Raw genomic sequence first — 23,048 nt, forward strand, 5'->3', positions numbered from 1 at the left:
TCTTGTTGAGTTACTCATGTTTGCTTTTGGAGATATAATGTTGATGTAACATTGCAGCGCTGTTGAAACAAGATTAATATTGTATTACACATAGAGACCAGCTGCATGGTCTATATGGGCTTTTGCATCATTTAAACATTCCCATAGGCCTATATGAAGATTTAGCGGCATGAAACATTAGCTTGGTCCACACTTGAATTGATTTGAGCTTCTGTATGTCCAAAAAAAAAAAGATATTTTCATATAGAAGTGGGTGATCGTCAATGATAATATCATTAATGTTGTCTTGACGATGTGTAATTTTACATTATCGAGTATTTATAATATCTCAAAAAGAAAACAAATGAAAGGCGCATATATGGTAGAGGAGACGTGCATGAAAGTCAACAATTTTGCAACTATTTTCTCATGTTTGTATGCTGCACAATTTACCTCAGGAGCGAGAACCTGAATGTTTACCCATTTAAAGTCTCTACATTGAAGTTTAACTGGGAGTCTTTTGAATGCTTAACTTTAAAGAAAATAAACAAGAGCTGTTGTTCTGAAACATTGTGTCCATCCATAGATGTACTTGTAATCAAGAACAATTGTAACAGCTTTTTTGGGGGGGAAAGAAATCATTTTAATGGATATCGTCAGATTATAGTTATACAGTCATATCGAAATCACCTTCCTCTTATATTTGATTTTTTTTTTTTTTTTAATTCCGGGTTGTACTTCAGTGGTTTCGTGAAAATATCCTTATCCTAAAAAATATTTGAAAGAATTAGAAAAAACTGCATCAAATTCTGAATGTTTCCCAGTTTGAGCATCTTGTCTTTGTACTGTATTCAATTGAATATAGGTCAAAAGAGACCATTGCATTCTGTTTATTAATTTCTTTATATTTTACAGCATCCAATCTCTTGGATGCTGTAAAATCTTCTTGAGGTTGAAATTACAATTTGATGGACTTCCGGTGGAGAGGGGAATGGAGTAGACGCATGTATCGAGCTCTCCCGCGCTGACCTGAAAAAACATAACTTTTTTACAGCCCAAACCCAATTCAACTTCTTAGTAAGATTGAGTAATATATTGAACATGCTTCATGGCCTCCGGAACCAGGCTGGCTAAGGAAAGAGAAACCGCGAGAGACGACTCGCCCACCATGGCTAACCAGGTTAGCATGCCTGCTCTGACTAGCTCACTGGAGGAACACTATCACTCCATATCCATGGCGCTGTCCGCTGAGCTCAGGTCGGCGTTTACCTCTCTCGAAACTAAACTAGACACGGTGAACCAAATAAGATGTAGTTATTCCAAACTGTGAGTTCCTATGGATGATGTAATGACCCTAACGTGACTGTGTTTGGTTTTCTGATGCATCAGGGACTTTCACAACATGTACTAAGCAGCATTGTTGGTATCTACACTGGCACATCTCACATGAGTAACGAGGATAACCACAAATCCCGCGGGCAAAGGTCCGTCACACAAAGCAAAGGTGTGCTTCGCATCTTGGTGGGCGGAAGTGGCTCAGTTGGTAGATCGGTTGTCTACTGATCGGAATGTAGGTGGTTCGATCCCTGACCGTAGCAGCCTACATGTCGAAGTATTCTTGAGCAAGAACCCCAAATAGCTCCCGATGCTGCGTTCATCGGTGTGTGAATTAATACCCAATGGTGGCAGGTGACACCAGTGTGCCCTGGTAGCCTCCGCCACCAGTATGAATTTGTGTGTGAACGGGTGAATGAGCGTAGTGTGTAGTGTGAAGTGCTTTGGATAAAAGAACTATATAAGTGCACTCCATTTACCATTTGTGTGAAGACAGCATAAATTGACAGCTTTGCTTTTAGTCGATAGTAGGGGGAGCTTGAAATATAAAAACGAAACAAATGGCGGACATTCACCCAGGAGAACAGGGTTTGTGTCCCGTGTAAAAACAAAAGTAAACAACTTTTTATATAACTTAGATTTTTTTAATGTAACTTCCCTGCTTCACGGTTTGTGAATAATGTTTTTTTTTACATAACTTGCATTGTTTACGTTATTTACATTACTTGCTATATCTTCCATGGCTCGTGGTTTGTAAATTAGGTTCACTCTCTCTTCTGAAATAACAACACTGTCGGGCACCGCTCGGCCGTGATGATCACAACGTTACCCTCAGAACAGGCTCTGCTGGGTTTGTCAGGTCACAACTTGGCTTTAATGCAAGCCGTGACTTGAGGTCATTTTGTGTATGGCGAGGATGCGGGGCTCGGTGCAGAGGGGGCGAGAAACTCTAACACTCCAGAGGGCAGCGCGGAGAGGAGGAACCATTACAGCTGAGCAGCTCTGGGCCCGAGCCAAATGTAAACTGCAATAACAGCAGCTCCATGAATGAGATTACTGAGGGGAAAAGGGGCTATCCTCGCTCTGCAGATAAACACACACACACACCTACAGTGGCAAACAAATCCGCACACCTGTGGACACGATACACACACACACTGTGAGAAACCAATTAAGCAGAAAAAGAAAACAGTAATTACGTGACGTTGACAAGGGAGCTGGAGAGCACAGAGATACATATTGTACCTCTCATTAGTTATTAACAGACTCAGAGGGACACAAGGTCAACAAACAGTGTTTTGATGTGTGTGTTTTTGTGTGCCTTTGGGTGAAAGATACACACAAACAGCAGAGCTACTGTAGCATACTGCCGGCAAACTCCATAGTGGCTGCATCAGAGTTTGTGCCTCCAGGCTTTTCAATTAGGATACTTCAAGGAGAAAAACACACACACATGCAAACAAACAAGAATACAGGCACACATACACTCACAAACATAGGGTGAGCGAAGCAGAATAACAGAAGATTCAGTGTGCATACACTGTGAGCACATTGCAAATCAGAGAAATGTAAATACATTTTTTTTTTATCTCTGATTGGGTACATTCATCAGGAGATGGAGGGAGAGAGAGAGAGAGTGTGGAGGTTTTCAGAGAGAATCCTTTAAAAACATCCTCCTCCTTTCATTCTGCAAAGAGCCTGCCATTATTTCCCTCACCCTGAGCCAAACTCGGTTATCTGCCCAGCAGAATAGGATGCTTGAGGCAAGCGTTTTTTGGTTTGCTTATGGAAAATATAAGTTAAAATGACATTGATTAAATTCCCATTCATATTTCAATGGTTGTCAAGATTAATATGCATTAAATCCCCCTAAAAAAGCCTGCACACTCATGTAATCGTAATGTGGTTACGTATTAATAACTAAAAGTGTAATTAGTAGTAGTAGTAGTAGTACGATACCCTGCTTAAATATCTTAACATACAGATACAGAAACAATATCAAAGCCAAAACACAAAAGATCAAGATACATGATTGGATAAAACAGGTGCATCTCAATAAATTAGAATATCATAGAATTTATGTCAGAAATTCAATTCAAAAAGTGGAAATATCACATTATATAGATCCATTACACACAGAATGAAACATTTCATGTCTTAATTTATTTAATTTCTTCTAATTATAATGATTATGGAGACCTTAATGAAGACCTAAAATTCAGTGTCTGAATATTACAAAAGACCAATTTTAAAAAGTATGATTAATATGGAAATGTTGGCCTCTGAAGAGTATGTCCATCTATATGCACTCAATACTTGGTTGGGGCTATTTGACTTGAACTACTGGAAATGGACTTTTCCATCATATTCTAATTTATTGAGATGCACCTATAAATTGCAAACATGGAACTTAAAATGATTTGTTTTATTATTTTAAAAATATAAAAAATGTCCTATTTAAAACAAATTACAAGTGTAACAATTGTAATTGTTTGATGTCCACTATACTAGTTTATGTGATTTTTCTTTTCGAATATTAACTGCAGATTTGTAACCACTTATAATCTTTTAAACAGCGCCCCCAATGGCCTTCAGTAACAGCTCAGGCAGAGAGAGGTACTGCAGCATTAGACGGCGAGAAGCTTCCAAAACAAAAACTACGAGAATGATAATGAATTCAGATGAAGTTCTGAGATGTTGAACAGGGTGAAGCTGATAAAGTCAGAAAGGCATCACAGTAACTGTAGAAAGCCATGTGTTGTGTCAGAGTGGTGTGTTTGGACAGAATATAATGCTTTTCCTTTCTGTCTGTTTTATGATAATGAGAAACATGGTGGTCCCTTTTGCTCTTTGGTCCATTATGTCTTTGCGTGTACAGGAGATGTTTGGACACATGCAGAAAAGATGGTCAATCTTATTTTATCAGTACATTTGGTCAAGAATTAGAGCTGTGTTGTTGTTTCTTTCGTTGTGCTGACACAGACACCAGCTCAGAGTGGAGCCGAGCAGCCAGCGAGCAGTTCATGCCCTGCTTTAATCTTCTTCTCTGATTTGTTGACTCCATCCTTCTGGTTAGGGCTAGGTAAATCAATGGGACCTGCAGTTTGTCTTTTGACCGCAGCAAAGTTCTCACAGGATCCCAATCCCATCAAGTCCTCTAGGGCAGTGGCTCTCAACGTTTCTGAGTCGCGACCCCCAATTTAACATGCATGTTGTCCCCGACCTCCTCTTGTTTCTTTAGTTTTACTGGTTTCAAGCTTTCGTTTGCCAGCACTTCAGAGCAAATGGCACACTGTGGATTTTCTGTGTTGTTTTTTGTCCATACTTCAAGAAGTTGGGCTGATATTTATGGACCCCACTGCCCTCCGTTTCTTGGCTGGTGGTCCGGTTAGGCTTTCTGCTGGTAGACCTTGGGACCCCTGCTGCTGCTGCTGTTGCTGACCCAGTCTGGAGCTTTTCTTTGCAGCCATTGCTCCATTTTTCCAGCATCAGTTATAGCTAGCAAACTGCAGCTGTGGTAAAGCAACAACGCGCCAGTTTTTTTTCTGTTTGTTTATTTTTCCCGCTGTACTCACTGAACAGAATCTCACATGCACAGTTCAGATCATACAAACTCAGTTAATAAGATGAATTTTTGACGAATAATGAAGCGGACAACTAAAACATCTCTCTGTCTGAAATTATGTTATTTATTATTAATTTTGTGCATTTATATTTTTTCCAAAATGATTTGGAGACCCCCAGAAATCATCTCGTGACCCAAATTGGGGTCGGGACCCCAAGGTTGAGAATGGCTGCTCTAGAGCAGTGATTCTAAAGTCTATTTTACCCTCCAAATACCCATTTAAATAATTATTATAAAGAAAAACAAACATTCACAGAGTGACAAGAAAACATATTTTATAGAGACTATTTTTCACGGATATGATTATAAATGTGCCTCGAGATTTTGGCTTTTAGGCACAAAAAGAAATAGCCTACAGCTCTACTATGCCGTGTTTCCATTATATAATTTTGATGCGCATTTTAAAGGTTCGCATGAGAAAAGTTTGATGGAAACACCAGAATTAAAAAAAACTTTTAAAAATGTGTATAACAGTTTTTACACTTGCTTGAGGTGGTTTTTGTCTTTTTTGAAAAATAGTTAATACGCTAAACGGGAGATGGAAATGCTTTTTCTGAATAAGTTTTGACATAGCGAACTTTAAACTCATGTGTCTTATGTGCTGTTTTCCGAGCTGACATGAAAGTTGCCCAATTGAAATTTAATTCCTGAAGACATATTTTCTCTCGTGGGTGGCCAAATCTGTCCGATTAGCAACCTCTTTCTTGTTATTTTTCACTCTTTCTCAATCCCTTCATTTTCTACTGTTTACTGACGGATTAGCCTGCAGCGATACATTACACTGCCATCTTCTGATAAAAGTATGTTTATGCAGTTTTGTTAATTTGCTCTAAACCAGTTGATGGAAATGTCGCTAATTCGCGTTTCTTTAATGCTACATTTCAAAATGTTGGTTCAAAATTCAATTCCGCTTTTATGGAAACACATTCTTAAAGTACCAGTACTAGTTGGAGTGTAGGCAAAATTTACTTTCAATCATTTTCTTCAATCTGTACAAACACCAAAGTGTAAAAATGACATATTTCAGGGTTATGTTCAGGATTGTGGTACAGAACAGAACTCCCAATGATTGCATTGCATGTTGTTTTTACACTTTGGTTTGTGTACAGATTAAACAGACAAATTGTCTATATTCTATCCTGATCCTGTGAGAGATCCTCACAATCAGAGTCACCATGTTGATAAAAATGTATTGGTGGCACTGGTACATAGCAACAGTTGTGATTGGACTCACTGTTAAGGAGGCTACATATGGGAGGCAAAGACGGAAAGGCTGCACAGTAAAACACTGTTTCCCTTTTGATCCTGTAACCTTACTCTGCTCCTGCCTCTTCAGCTCTTCAGAAATGAGGCTGCTCATCCTCACTGTGCAGGCAGTGGGAGTGTGTGTGTGTGTGTGTGTGTGTGTGTGTGTGTGCTCTTTACTACGAGTGTTTCTCGTGTGTGTGTGCTACAGACCACTCATCTGTATGAGCTCCATTGGCAGTTACATAAACCATACTGTCATAAAGGCTACAGGGCATACTGAAACACTGCCAAATCAGTGCTGGGTCAATAACTCCCCACTGCAGATTTTTTGGATTTTCTTTCCTTTGTTGGGCAGCCAGTACACGTCTGGGTAAAAATGAGGAGGAAGTGGGTGTGTTTTTACTGTTGCAGTGCGCCACAAAGGTCAGCAATTACCATGAAACATAATTGCTGACTTTCCCTGGGATGTCTTTTCTCTGAAAAGACAGACAGTGGTTTGCCCACAGTAATTAGAACATAAAGAAAGCCATTTGAAAGGCAAATAAAACCATAAATTAAGGCTGAGATGTATCTAAACTCCCAGTCCAGAAATCTATCACTGTAGCTTCTGGCACTGAGGAAATACAGCACTAGGGATGGGAATAATTAATCGATGATCGTTAATGGTCGTTAAGAATTTGGTCGATCACATGGAATTTTAAATCGATGTGTATTTTTTAAATGTTAATTTTATCTCTGACTGTGTATCAGTACTCACTGGACTGAAACACGGCCGAGTGTTCAGTTCTGCGGCCATATGTGAAGAAGCCAATGAGCTGAGAATTAAGTTGGATAAAGCTACAGTTTGCAAAATGAAAGTTGCAAAAACAATTATAAAACACAGAAATACAAGAGTATGAATTTGAGCAGAACTAGTTTACTGTATCAAACATTGCTACCATAAATTACTAGGTTTAATTTTAATCCAAAACTTATTTAAACACAAAACACATTTAAATATGCAAGATTACTGTGAAAACTAACCTCATGCCTCTTCAGGGGTGAAAACATAAAACATTGAACTCCTTGACATTATCTTTAAAGTTTAATCTCAGTTGAGTTAGATTTAAGATTGACAGGATCAAGTCTATCTTCGTTCTTTCAAAATAAAAGCATCCATTATCAAAACAGACTTTTGCATAGCACTGTATAAATATCTTTTGCCCATGTATGAATGCAGCGATTAATCAGTTAATTGATCGTTAACATGAAAGATAATCGAGTTGGCAAGGTCCTTCCAAATGCCCATCCCTACACAGCATTAATGTAGTGTGATTTTATTCTCATGAAACCATTTGATAACACCAAAATTCTCTAATGTCATTTCCACAGTGCATTCAGGGAATACGCCTACTGTGGGTTTTATAGAAATAATGCCATTTTTCAACACAAGGGCTCCTGTTAATCGCCATGCTGAGCGTCGGTGTGGGAATGACACTGACATGGAGGTGGTTGGTGTCTTTTACTATCTACAAGTCAAGTCCGGAGATGGTGGTTCTCCCCGGCCGAGCCTTGGGGACAAGTAGAGCGCGTCAGCGGGGGGAGAGGACGAGCAGCTGATTTGCTTGTCATGAACATCAGCTGTTTGACTGTGACTGGCGACGCTGGGACCTTGGCACGGTCTTGCCTGGTGAACCAAAAGGCGCAGAAATTCAGCTGTCACATTGTTGAGGTGAACCGTGATGTTGAAAATGATACAAACGCTTCTGTTTTAACTGTATTTTTGCAAAGCAGTGGCAGCTACTCCGCTGTTCTGTTTTCTGCAGCCACCTCCACATGATGCACACGCCTGTCAGTTTGTGAGACATGCACGCATCCATTTGTTTTCTTCCTTTGTGTTCCTCTGAGGTTCAGGCTGAGGAGGGCTTTTGGTTAAAATTATGAGTCTAAGCAAAAAGCAGGCCAGCTGTCATGCAACCAAGGAGCTAACCGCTCACACTGACTCACAACTTTTTTTTATACATTTTTTTACGCCTAACATTTTATTTGGGGGGATTTTTGCAATGCAGCAGTAAAACTCTCAGCTCAGATAATGCAGTCGACACCAAGCCAAGAAGTACTAATGCCTTCATGCCCTAGAAAAGCCTGAAATCACAAAACTACAAACGACCTCTGGAATAAAAAATCATTTGTTTTCATCTTAATACAGCTGGTGCTGTGGTAAAAAAAAATGCTTTGATTCACAGCAATTTCCACTGAGGAAAGGAGAGAGAGGAGGGGAGGGGGAAGGAACACATTACAGCTCCTCTTCAAATTATTTCTTCAAACTCCCGTCTGTTACACAACTTAATGAGCCCTGAAATTGGCGAGATTACATTTTTGGCGTTTCTTTCATTAGTGTGGGTGTCGCCAATCTCTGGGGATTGGTTTCCTCACTTTGGGATTGTAAAGCGTGCTGCCACAGAGCACGCTGCAGTGATGAAAAGGAGCAACAAACTAACCAGCAAGCCAGTAAATAGATGAGGGAGTTCCCTGTGATCAGCCAGGGTTTTTGGTTCAATCAGCCAGCTGATTTACAGAAGCTGTGCAGCGGGTTAAAGTACTCTGCAACACATTTAATCATGGGGTGAGAGCGAGAATCTGTTTTTCAATTATATCACAATGAAAACAATCAAGACAAAGGGTTGAAATTGCAACACTTGTTCAAGAATGTGCAGAAATAAGGTGGTCTCAACTGACATCAAGATTCCAGTTGACTTAAAGGAATAGTTCGATATTATTCCCTTTCTCACCTATGGTGTGTTCACACCAAAGACAAAGCAATTTTCTTGCAATTAGATTTTGGCTTTTACTTTAACATAAGTATTTAAGTACCAAAATATTTTTCTGCTCATGCATCTTAGTGTTACAACATCTTCTCTTTTATTTATTTATTAGTCTATATGTCATGCTTTACTTTTAAATTATTTATTATTTTCATCTTTTTTTATCTAGCTTTATTGCTTTATTACTATTATATCTTAACTTATTTTATTTTTATATATTTGATCTTGTTTTATTATTATTTATTATTATTTGTTTATTTATTTTTATTTATTTATTTATTTGTTTTTATTTTTATGTGAAGCACTTTGTGTAACATTTCTCTTGTATGAAAAGTGCTATACAAATACAGTCTGATTGATTGATTGATTGATTGATTGATTGATTGATTGATTGATTGATTGATTGATTGATTGATTGATTGATTGATTGATTGATTGATTGATTGATTGATTGGTTGGTTGGTTGGTTGGTTGGTTGATGTAAATCTGAAAATGCAAATGTATCTGCATCTTGGCGTATTTTTGGGAGTTTGACATTTTTAACTTGCTTTATACTATATTGCCAATGTTGAGATTCTCCTGCATTGCATAACCCTGATCAATTCAAACTCCATTCAGAAAACAAACATTTTAAAAGTAATTTGTTGTCAACTTGCAGACGGACCTGACAAAGTTATTTCGGCATGTTTTTGATCCATGTATTGTATTTAAATGACAGCATAACTGCAGTCATCCAGACACGGTGCAATTCACTGAGCTGTTTGCACCTCAAGATGATGTTATGGACCCAGACACAATGACATTTAGTTTTCCTATTATCTGGGACTCCAACAACAGGAACAAAGCAGCAATAGTGGTTATTTCAGCCATTGATGACATAGAAAGAAATTACAGCATAGGTGCTTCTTGTGCAAGTGACGTGAATAAACACAAAATTTGAACCCATAATCAAACTCTGAACTCATTGGGAGTTGGGAGCCAGTGACCAGCTGTTAGACTTCTTATACATATTGTCCAATAAAAACAAGTGAAACCACCTCAATCACCTTCCAGTTTTACTACCAGTAATATAATTAAAACAGTTTAACTGTGCCGTGCAATGATTGAGCCCAATCATCATGGCATCCTAGATTTTAAGTGAATGTAGCTCTCCCTTATTGCATGGCATCACTGCTTCATCTCAAAGTGTTGGTTCTTCTTCCTCATGAAAGATTCAGTTTTAATCTATAAAACTGGACTTGCTGTCAGATGGCGGCTTCCTGTAGCTTCTTGGCTTAACTCTGTTGCGTGGGACTTTGAAGCATCTCGCTATTTGTAGCAGATGAGAATGAGAAAATCAATATTGTGGATCCCGAAAGCTTCTTAGTTTGTTAATCTGTAATAGCTGATTCATAAGCATGGCTGGCATAATGCGATGATTGATGTTTTGGCTTCGGCTACTTCATCTGGCTCAGCATTACTGACCATTTTGGGCTAGAGAGCTAAGACCCAGAGAGACTGGCTTGCTTAGAGGAAGGCCAGCTTGTTGGCGGGCAACTCTGTTGCTAAGATCCAGTGCCAAGCGCCCATCAGCTGCGAGGGGGGTCCACGTGATACAGAGAGCGCTCCGCTATACGTAACCAGGCGACCCAGATACCACTCCAGTCCAGTTTTGTGGGCCAGGCAGCAGGAGAGAAGCTTTGCAAATGAACTAAGAAGAGCAAGGTGTTCAAATTAAGACCCTAATTATGAGGAATGAAGAATCTGTCCCTGCGTGTGCCGTCCCACCAGAGACTGACAAGTAAAAACATCTCATTGAACAACTTCCCAGGAAAAAGATAGCCAGGTATCTGATGTGATAATAACGTGAGGAACCAGGATCAACTCATAGTTTGAATGCCCAGTGGGTTACTGAACACCACACAAATTGAAGTGTACGACTTAGAAATTCAAATTAGAGTAGTGGGGGAAATAATTAAATTATACTGTTCATTCATTTCTGGGGTTATTTTAAGACTTGGCAGCTTGCAGAGTCCAACAGTTCCCTGCCACACTCAATGGCCATTAAGAATTTAAAAAAGCAGAAGTAGGCCACAGACAAGTCAAGCAGAAAGAACATACGGCCAAACTGCCCCTTCTTCTTCTTTCTGTTCTTCAAGTTTAGGGCAGAGACAAATGAGCTGCTGGTCTTTTAGTGAGAGTTGAAACTGTTGAAACTACCAGCTCAGGATCATCAAGGGTTCATTCCAACACATTTCTGTGAAAAGGAACTACAGGAAACCATCAGAACGACTGCTCCTAATTTCCTCCAGCTCTTCCTTTTTTGGACTAATAAAGTCATCTAATCAAACCATTGAACACAATCTTCCTTGGAACGCCTCTTGTGTGTTGAAATGTGTTTCTGAGGCACTGTCATATAAAACAATTCCTCAAAAGCTGCAATGAATTTCTAGTGACATCTGCTGAGGGCATTTGTTGGCTTCCGGCATGTGCCTGCTCAGATGAGAGGAGTTTCTGACAGAATCCCTTTGAGGAAAGAAGGTGACAGAAAAGACCTGCGGGACATGATGGTGCCGCAGGATTTATAAAGAAAGAAAGAGTTCATCCGATACTACGACATCGTGTTGAATAATAGCTCAACATCTGTCCCAAAAACAGCCCAAGGTTATTAAGCACTTGCAATGAACTCAGTTTTCGTTGTTTTTTCCCTCTGTTTGTGTCCTAGTGTTTATTAGGAGTGGACCCAGAAGAGGTTTTCATATTTTAGCATTAATATCCAGGAGCATAAACAGAAGCATATGGATCTGCTGGGCACTCAAGAGGCAGGTCAGTCCCAAATTAATCAAGTGTCGAGATGTGATGACAGACGTTCGCTGTCAGCTCATGATTTATATCCGCTTCTCAAGTAAATTCCATGTTTCACCTCCATGCCAACTGCTCCAAATCTCCTTCCATGTTGCCAGTTTGTCTCATCTTTGTCCGTTGCTCTAACATCCAGAGAGACATGATGTTAACTTTGAGCAGCAGGTTTTCTTTGCCACATGAGCTCCTTTAAAAATGAGCACAGCAGTTAGGCTCCATTTAGTCCACAATGGGAAGAGCACAGAACACCATCAATTAAACTACAGGGTTTTTTTTTTTTACCCCAACCAGTGCAGCACAGTGCTGCAGAAAGCTGCCGCAACTGTCCTGACCTTCTGTTAATGCTGAGACCTGCTGAGAAACATACATAGCAGTAAAAAATTAATTCTGTAGTTGAATAAAGTCAATTATTTACAATAAGCTGAGGAAAGGAAAAGCATACGGCAGTTTCTTCAGCTTCTACTTGTATGCTCGTAATAATCAGTGACTGAATAAAGACACCGGACATGAAGCAAAGGATCACCCTATAATGATAGTGTAATAACGCCTGAAAATGTAATAAAATTTGCACTTAACTCGATCGAAAATGTAATAAAACCCAATAATGTAATAACTTTACAGATAGTGTAATGAAAATCCTGACTTATGTATATATATATATATATATATATATATGTATGTGTATATATATATATATATATATATATATATGTATGTATGTATGTATGTATGTATATATATATATATATATATATATATATATATATATATATATATATATATTCTGGTCTCCAAAAGAGGGAAGTCCATCTCCCACTCAGTAAGGCCAGGATGTAGTTGCATGTCCCTGTGTATCTGCACATGTGCATATGGCTGTATCGTACTCAAGGTCTGCAATTTACTCCAATAGTCTTTCTGTTGTTTCTGGTGTATATAACATTCTTAGATTCTCAAAACACAAAATGTAGAACTTTGGACTGAAAATGAACACATATATTTTACATTATCTGTCAAGTATTACAATTTCACATAATCAGTTATGAAAAGAAAAAAACAACTCCTGAAAATGTATTTAAAATGTTATGACAATATCAGTCAGGATATTTTATTACATTATTGGTGAAGTTATTACATTATTGGGTTTTATTACATTTTCAATCGAGTTAAAAGCAATTTTTATTACAGTTTCAGGCATTATTACATTATCAGGAAATTATTACATTATAATGTCCTACAAGCAAGAAAATCTGGCAAGAGGAATGTTCAAAATGTTCAGCTGAGTCAAAGGTAATTTGCTTGTTTGACACAAGTCATCTGGAGTAGCTGGAGGAGAGATGAGCAGCCACTCAGACCTCCTCTACCGAGAACATAGAAGCTTATGAAGCTGCTGTTTAACATTACCAAGGTTATAATACACCTTACTGAATGTGTGGTTTTACATAGAAACCAGCTAAGGGGTGAAGAATTATCACATGCACCCAATAACAAGTTAAAGGCCCATTCTGTAGAGAATTGGGTTTGGCCAGCACTGGATGTTTAGGGGGAGATAGCAGGTCAACAGTAAATGCCACAGTAGTTTACACCATCTTAAAGCTGGGAACCTGAAGATTAATTTGAGATGCAGCTCAGCACTGTGCGTGAAGATGCTCTTGTCATAAATTTGTAAAATGAATCAATGAAGAATTTATATATAACAATGCTCTGATGAACCTGGCTCTTCAAGAATAACTCTAAGCTCTGCAAGGCATTATTTTTTACAATAAGAATACTGGCTTCTAACAATATAACCATAAACCAAAGGTGACCTCAGTGTAGATATGAAATGCTCTGAACAAAAAGGTTTAACTTGGAAAATCAAACTACAAATTGTCTTTATGAATTAAACCTGAACATCAGAAAAAAAAAACCCTCACAATTAGGCTCCACATCGGCTTGAGACAAACGAGACACTGATTATCTTTCATTGTCTCTCTGGAATTAAAACAAAGTATGAACACGAACTTTGTGGTTTACGGTTGGATAATGCATATAAAAGTAGTTTCACTATCGTTTTAAGAGTACAGAGTTTTACCTCGCTATATTTGCATTTTTTTTTGCATGGTGTCTGCCATTTTGTATGTATGCTTACAATCTGGTACCTGGTTGCAAGTCCAGCCATTGACGCCCAGAGAAGTGGTGAACATGGCAAAATATACAAACATCTCAAAGCCACTTTAAAGACATTTAAGAAAAGAAAAATCCCAAATTTGTCAACACAAGATCATCACCGTGATACTTTGTCTGATTTGTAGCAAGTAAATTTACATTAATATCTAATTTGGAGCCTAAAGGAGTGGATGTTAAGGGCAAAGTCACTTATATTCACTCCATTATCATTAAGGTGGATAGTGATTACTTGGGGAACTAAACAGGTTACATACTGACGTGCCTCTGCCCAGATTTTTCCATTTATCCACATATCTCAAGTAGGGACCCTGCAGTCTCAAACGTGTTTCTGTAACCTCCTTACTTATGAGATTGGCCTGCAGACCCCTGCAGTCCCTGAAGTGTTATTTTCAGCCTCAAATCTGTGGAGTGTGATGCTGTAATGATTTCGTGGGAGGTAAATTTGCAGTGTGCAGCAGTAATGTCGCTCTGCTAATTCAGCCCTTCCCCACCCACTCCACTCGCAAGGTGAATGACTGAGACATACACACTGCCATGCACACATGGCACACTGTTGCTGACACTGCTGAAATGTGTGATTTTCATGGCTGCGATGCATGCATGGAGTGAAGATGACAGGATGTGTTTTGGTTTTACACAGAGATGACACCTATTATCATACATTAACACATTTTATGGTTGTCAAACTGTCCTTTCACATCCAAATCTGTTGTGTTATGTAGGCCTACAATGTGGATACCGAGGTGGAATATTAATGTTCAACAATAAAACATGTCAAAATGTTTCATCCATCTGAAAAGCTGAAAGCAGAAACTTTATAAAGATTTCTTTATTTCTTTTGTATTTTATTCATACATGTAGTTTAGTCTGACAGCAACTCATCCATCAGCTGCAGGATTAAAAGAGCTCGGTAAACACCTTCCAAAGCACTTGACTAAAGCAACAGGCCTAATAAAGATGTCAATTTATTTTATTGATTCACTTTACATTGCAATCCGTGAAACTGAGGAGCAGGAGCCTGTCAGCCTTGTGTACACAGCTTGAGATTTATGGCTGCATAATAATCAGACAACAGCCACACATGCATTACAAAAACTGTTTTCATCCCAGTCACTTAACCACCCAGTGTGTAATAGTTTCACTGTGCGTTCGGCAGCAATTCAAGTGATTTATGATGCTGCGGTGGAGTAAATTGCCATTCACATCTTCTTTGCTGTTGATAAAGATCACATTGGTTGATGGAGTGTTTGTTGATTAGGGAAACCTGATATTAATCCACAATAACAAATATGCTCATAGTATTAGATTGTTGATGTGATTGTTTTACTATAATACAATTATTTTAACCATTTAAAGACGCTTTTGAGACTGTTAATTTGAAAATATTTTTCAAAAACACCTCCCCGGCAATGTGACTGCTATGCTAGTGAGCTTTAAATTGTTACTTAATTGTGATGGGATGTTTCAAAAGCACTTATTTAGAAAAGAAAAAAAACCGACAGCATGACATCATGAGAAAGTCCATTTTTAACTTTCGATTACATATTTCTTTACTTTCTCAGTTGGATTCATCCTCTGGGGACCATGATTGAGAAGTCCGTCGAATAGTTATTGAGATATTTTAGTCCGGAGACCAACCAACCAACAGCCATTACCATCCATACAGCCATGCCAAACTTACCAAACAGATGTTCATCACAATAAAACTATATTTATAGGACAAACATCTGTAAAAATGCTTTCACTGCTGGTGCAGAGAGTCCATTTAAACAGAAGTGACAGACTGACAGCAGTAAATCACAAGTGGTTGAGTATTTATTTCTGAAAGTTTTAGTCCATTTACAAAGCCCAGCCAATTTAAGTCTCTGTACCATTTGGATAAAAAAAAACAATCTCTCCATTTGAGGTCCATCTGCCTGTTGGACAGCTAACAAGAATCTAGATGACAACATAGGAGGCCGCAACACAGCTGATCTACGCAATCCACAAAAGTCCCCTAATCCAGCAGTGCATGCTCTAAAGCTGCTTAATATTGGACAGACCACTTCCTGTTATAGGTTTAGCAATCTGGAGAGACTAGGACAGACTTATCGTTTGGCTTTTGCTAACCAGAAATGCTGATTTCTACCCTCAGACGCAGTGGTGTGCATTTCAAGGATTGAGCGACTCATGCTACTCGTGGTGACGTCAGTTCTTAAAATACATGCTTGAACTCTGAGATGAAAAGTGTTCGGAGTGCCAAAAGAGAGGGGAAAAAACATTCAAAAAATAAAAAAATAAATGCCACGACTCCCATTGCTTTATTAAAGATGATGCATCAAACTGCACTGGAAAATGCATCCAATTTTGTCTGGAGGCATTACGATAGTAACTTTACTACAACTTCCAATGCACTTCCTATAAAGCTCATTGTTGAGTAGCACAAAACAATCCAATCTGAGCTCGGGAAGCGTCCCCATTGATTATATAGTGCACTGCAGTGCAATAGGCTCACTTTGCTAAGTAAGCAAAGGTCTTAAGGAGCTATTCAGAGTTGCCTGATTTGTGCTGACTAATAATGTGATGACCTCATCGTTACATCCCTGGCCGAGGTTATTTAAGTCTAAGTACTTAGAGAAATTTCAATCTCTACTTAAAGTGGATTAACAGCTTTTTCTGTCAAATTTATGTTTCCTGTCCATGGGCTGTTGAATGTCAGAGTAAGGCAGGGCTAATTTAGAGAAGCTTGAATACTGCGTATGATTTCTCACTGCAGTCATCAACATAACCAAAGGCTTTTTTTTAACAGTCATTAAAAAGTCTCTGAAGAAGCTGGTGCTTGTAGTAATGATCTGGCAGCCAATCAAGGCTAAGTTTATGCTAATTTTTTAATCAAGCTAATCAGCACTTCTGTCCATTCCCAGCTGGGCAAACTTGTTCAAAACTGTTGCAGGTCATAAAAAATAATGGTGGTGGGGGAACTATCACTAACTATCAGTTCTCATATGCACATACACATACAACTTTCCTTATACTTGGTTATAAACACACCCACCACAGCTGTGTTGGTGCATTAAGTAACTTTGATGTTAATTAGCACAGAGCAGAACATGGATGGGAGGTGTCGAGGTAAGATCAATAAGCTCTAAGAATATCTTTCTCTAAATTTGACAATGTCTTCAAAGTCTGAAGTGCTTTTTCCCCCTTTCGTCAACACTGACCACGTTGATGTGAAACTGACAAAAAAAAAAAATTCTTACTGCAGAAAGTAGAGATCGGCTGCCATCGTATGAGCTGTTTTGGCATGAAATAAAGTTTAGATATGAGTCACTGGCTGCAGGAAAATAACAGCAGAGTGCAATTTTGTAGTCTGAAAATACCTGTGAGTCAACATAAGATCAAGCACCCTTGGAAAATGCTCCATGTAATGTGCAGTAACTCTTTACTGCTGCTTTTTTTCAGCGCAAATTTACCAAAAACACACTGACCACCTGCATGCAACTGTGAAACCTGTCTCTTTGTTAACTGTAAAATATAATCCTGCTGTTTTTGCATTCATCTTTACTGTTTTGAACAGATGCCAGAATATTTCTTTGTTGTAAAAGGTTGACGCTCCTGTAAGGTTTGCTTTGGGTTAACTGAAATTGTTTTGTTGAGTGGTTTTTAAAAAACTTTCAGAGCACAATGCACCTTTTAACCAACAGAAATTTTGACATTTTGTTACAGCAATAGAAGCACAGGTGTAATCAATATTTTTAATTATGGCTGCATTACATTCAGGCGTGCCAGCTGTATGGCTGGCTGGACAGGTTCATGCTGCCATGTCATACTGTCATATCTATTCACTTAGTGAAAAGAAACACAGCAAGGGTCAACAACGATTGGCAAAATGGCTGCACAGCCACCATTGTGTAAATAATGTCCAACAGTTACATTAATACAAGTTGATTCAGCTAAAATAAAAAAGAGCAGTACACAGTTTGATCTGGTTTCACATGTAAAGAAAAGCCATAAATACATAACCCTGCAAAACCTATAATTTAGTCTAAATGATGTGACCACAAGGTTAACAGCAGAGGTAACCTTCTCGCAGCCTCGGGGGTTTGTGGTATTTCTTCCCATTCTCTGGACATTGTGTGAATGCAGTGTTAAGGTTATCATGAACACCTGTGCTTTTCTTGTTAGGACAAAGTCAAACTGCCTGCTGTGAAAAAGCCTCTTCTGGGAGGGTTCGTGGAGTTTTTGGGAGTTTTATAAAACGTTACCCTTCCATATGTCTTTCTTATGTTTATGCCCCCCATGTCTGACCTTCGATATACCACTGTCTGCAAACTGTGCAAAGTTTGTCACTAGAGTGTTTTTGCATTCCTCTGCTGAAGGGTTCCAGAGATTCAAACACATGCAGGTCCGGATAGATTGGTTGGTTGATCAAAACTTTAAAAGCTGGAAAAGAAACCTGAAACTTCCAGGGCAAAGCTGATCTCCGTAAACAACGGGATAACCAACAGGACCATATTTTGGTATTTAAAATCGTTCTGATTTGTGTTCGTAGTCCATTTGTAGTCCAAATAGTACTGTCCAAACACGTTTAAGCAGACTTTGGTTGCATGTAGGTAAACAGTCCATGTGGAGAGCAAAAGAGGCAGAACGTATTGGGCGAAATGTGATCTTGGAATACATCAGCTATCATCTCACAACTAGCTTTTTAGTAGCTTAGCTAAACTGGCTAAACTTGTGAAATTATCCGGTCATAGACGTTGTCTCCCGGCTCCATTCTTGCATCTCAAGTTGCTAATCAGACTGTCAACAAATACCAAAAGAGGAAGTCTTGGCCTGTTATCCGGATATCCGTTTGAACCAGAAACCTAGTAATATCAGCCCCTGCCCCCAAAGGATAAATTGTTCTCAGGCCAATATCCAACAGGCTCTGAAACTGGTGCAGAGCGAACTTGTCAGTACAGAGAGCAAAAAGAAACTGTAGCATTGTAGCAGATAATATTGTACCTTTTCCAACCACTAACACTGTGTCAGCCACTGCAGTCACAAGCTAACTACACTTACCATTATGATATGTCTGCTCTGCACACGACAAACTTGTCTGAGTCTGGAGGTTTAAACATGTGAAGTATGGCTGAATCTTCTAATGTAAGAATTAGACCAGACTCAGGAACTATCGTTGCAGAACTAAGCTCCGGTCTGCTCTGCTCTTCCACCAGTCGACCTAGCGGGAGCAGCGGTGGTGGGCGGAGAACTTCTTACTGAGGGGGAAAGACTCGATGTGCTTCCAGACCCGTCTCAAAGTTGTTTTCTTTACTTTTTATGTCTGTAAACCATGTTTAATAATATATTAATTTAGAGTATTTTTTATCTTACACTTGTGTAAGAAGGGGGGCTTTAATTTTACTGCTTTACAATTCTTAATAACGCAATCTTGTGCTCTGTAATATTGGATCAACAACATGTCAAACACAACAGATGGAGTGAACATAAAAAGCAAGCTACAATACCTCAGAAAGTTTAAGGCTGACAATCATGATGGTTGGTAATCTTGTCAGTAGCAAAACTTATAAAAAACTGTCAAAGTGTCTGAGTCAGCCATTTTCCACCATCTGGAGCACCTGACAGTTTTTCAGTCTCTTGTGTCAGCTTATTGATTCCTCCTTGACATGAACACACTGACAGAAGTCAGAAGCTTTAGGGACCTCAATTTTTCCGTTAGATTTTTAAAGCTTTGCTTCATTTGCCAAGGGACAGAGCATAAGGTAAAAGTCTAAGATGTCAGGGTAAAACTGTGTAACAGTCTTCCTTGAGTATTGTACTTGTTCTGAGCAGCTTGGTGTAGATAAAGGGGGGGAGGAAGAGGAAGGCGGAGAGAACAAGGGCAGCAGAGAGGGTGGTGTGGATGAGGGAGGGAGCGCTGCAGTGCTGACCACTGCGAGACTCATCCATCCAGAACCTGCTGAGCTGCTCTGCTTCAGTTACTGGCTACAAGTCAAGTTTGGCGACCAAATACGTGACTTTGATTGAGAACAACTCCACTTTGCGCAGTACTTGACCAAACCATGGAGAAAAATCATTTCACATCCCCTCCTCTTTCTCCTCCTCCTCCTTACATTTGCACCAGGGCCATGTTCTCCTTAAAATTACACCTCTTTTAATCAACAGGAGATGGCAGCTTCTCTTTACTTTGCACATTATTACCAAACAAAAGGATTGGGTGATTTCGCCGCCGGCGAGGGATTCAATTATTTAAAAGCTGTTATAGCTCCTGTTGTGTGCACCCTGAATTCATCTTTTATTAAGGCGGCTGGTGAATGACTTGTTATAAACAGCTCGCAGGGAAGTACGCCAGTGTCTGCCACCGATCCATTTAAGGGGAATGACAGACTGCATACCCACCAGACTGCAGGATAAAAAACAGCCTTTTTTACCTGAAGTGTTTGGACATTTTTCACCTGGGTGCCTCTAAGTTTTGAGTGCCAGGTCTGCTAAGAACCAAATCACTCTTAACATCTCAGACTTGAACTTACCCTTTGTGCATTCATACACCTGTGTTTTTGCAACTTCATCACACACAAGAGGATATGCAAACACAAATGACCATTTACATGTTTTTTTTTTAAAGCAAATATATATGAACATATGCAGAACACAAACTAGAACACTCCGACCACTGCACCTGCATTTATCTGCATCCCACTGTACTAACATGCAGCAGAATACACTATAAACTTCTTATTTGATGAGGCGTCCAAGAAATTGCGAGGCAAAATCATTTCAGTTCAGTCTGTCATCTGTCACAACAATGAGCTGCATCAGTAAAATTAAGCAGATTTTCTTATGAATAGATCAAACTTGGCATAAGTACCGTTGTATTATTTCCAATCCTACTACAACATTAATGTGTGAGATTGGATAGGAACTAAATTGTTTGCTTTGACGGACTGAACTGGAGTCCGACTTGCCCCCGTCCCTGCTGTGTCCAACTGAGGGGTGTTTGCTGAAGATCTTTGATGTCCCACAATCTGCAGAAAGGTCCCGAATATTTCACTGACAACTAGGTGTCACTTGGATCCAGATAAGTATGATGACAGTGTCACTCAACTGACAAGCAAAAAAAAAACCTTCAGTCTGTTGAGAAATGATCAGCTCTTTACAAGTCATAATCGGCCCGCTGTATCACTTTTGTAAAAATATTCCTTTGACTGGCATATTATATCATGCATGATATTTTCAAATGAATGCCCGTCTAGCGCCCCCCCAAAAAACAACTCAAATACTAGTAGTGACATTAACATAATGCTTAAGGGCATTGAACTTTAGATTTCCTGCACGATAAGAAATATCCATTAAAAAGGAGCTATTAATATCTTCCTCCCTCCATTTTAAATGCATGGAGCCAGAACATCTGTGACTGTATGGAATCAGCGGAGAGCGAGCTGTGGGAAAAGCCAAACAGCAGTTTTCCGTTGCAAAAACCCCCCTGTGGTCTTACTTATAGAGCAGCTTGGTTATTTATACTGAGAGACAAACATGATGTAATATACAGAATAGTTGGTGTGTATATCCGCCTGCACTGCCACACTGTACTATCACCCACAACGATTATTTCAGTTGTCGATTTTTTTTCTCGATTAATCGGTTAGTTGTTTTGTCTATAACATTTTGGAAAATGGTGAAAAATGTCGATCAGTGTTTCCCAAAGTCCAAGATGACATGCTGAAATGTCTTGCTTTGCCCTCAACTCAAAGATATAGTCAATTAAATAAATGGGGCATTTTTTCATTAAAAAAATAAAATTACTTAAATGAATGACTACATTCTAAATAGTTGGCGAATAATTTATGAATTGACAACAGATCAATGAATCTTTGCAGCCCTTATCCACAATATCCCCTACAATATGTGACTTTAAATGACAGTTTGCCGAGTGTCAAAGTAAAAACTGTTCACTTCTGTCACCATACTACTCAAAATCTCTTTACATTGCGCTCATTTTTCGCCACACAGTTGTTGCGAAAGCAGGCAGCATGAAACAGGAGTGAACGTGAAGTAGGTCTGACCCATCATAGTGAATAGTAAACTCTGTTATCTATCGTAGATCCACTACAGTGTGTCTTCAGGGGGAGTAGCTCACGGCACACTGATGCGCCCCGGTGTCCCCTACACTCTGACAGAGCAGCTGTGCAACAATCTGATACTCTGTAATGAATTACATCCAACAGTAAATGTCGGATCAGAAATCCGTCGACAACAGCAGCAGCTCGTCTGGCTGTTAAATCTCTCATTAATGATGTTTCCTCTCCGCGCATTAGCGCACGCATCGTGCGTAATTGGGTTAATCCCGACCGTTTTCTTTTGTTTTAAAATATAAAATAGTCCTACCTCGCTCATGATGGACGGTAACGTCGAGCTTTCTCGGCAGCTTCCAGTACGCGAAGTTTCAGCAACAGAGGTCTTTAAAAGAGTGGCTCGCCGCGGACAGAGAAGCTTTTATAAAGTGTTAAGCCCAACTCCTCCGTGTCATCACGTCACCAATAAACCAATAGGAATGCCGTGGGCAAATGTGTCTCCCAAGTCACCACCCAACTCCTTCAAATATTCATACGCTGTGTAAGCCCTTTTCATCAGAAGCAGCCAAACGGAGCTTCTCCCTCCTGGTGATGAACATAAATGTGAGCGTTGGGAGGCATTTCATGCACCAGTCATCATGTCATCAATAGGAATTATTATTTCACTACATGTACCATTGTGACTCCCACCTGAGTGTGTGCACTAGTGCGTGGGTGTGAGCTTCATAACAAAAGCTCTAAAGTAAAATTATGTTCTGTCGTTTTCTCCTCCTTTGCCAGTTTACTGTTTGCTTTACTGCAACACAACGTGCTTCTTTTAATCCAATATAATGTCTATATAATGTCTCTATACTACATTTTATAGTTATTTTATTTTGTGAGATGTGTTGTGTTGCACTGCCCTCACATTTATTGTTGGATTAATTATATCTAGTAAAGGTTTACTGTGGTATAATAAGCTAATTAAATTTGCTCTGGTGAATTCCCAAACAGCAGCAT

At 39.2% G+C, this 23,048-nt stretch overlaps 1 protein-coding gene across 1 annotated transcript in view; it reads right to left on the reverse strand.

Annotated features, from left to right (window-relative positions):
• Positions 1-22,567, reverse strand: part of pcp4b (Purkinje cell protein 4b) — a 44,651-nt gene extending 22,084 nt beyond the window's left edge. The window contains exon 1 of the mRNA XM_059330795.1: positions 22,363-22,567. Within this exon, the coding sequence (XP_059186778.1) occupies positions 22,363-22,371 (9 nt within the window). The 5' untranslated portion in view covers positions 22,372-22,567. The remainder of the gene's footprint in view (positions 1-22,362) is intronic.
• Between the last annotated feature and the right edge of the window lie 481 nt (positions 22,568-23,048).

This window comes from Centropristis striata, chromosome 4, assembly GCF_030273125.1.
Source record: "Centropristis striata isolate RG_2023a ecotype Rhode Island chromosome 4, C.striata_1.0, whole genome shotgun sequence".
Taxonomy (NCBI): Eukaryota; Metazoa; Chordata; class Actinopteri; order Perciformes; family Serranidae; genus Centropristis; species Centropristis striata.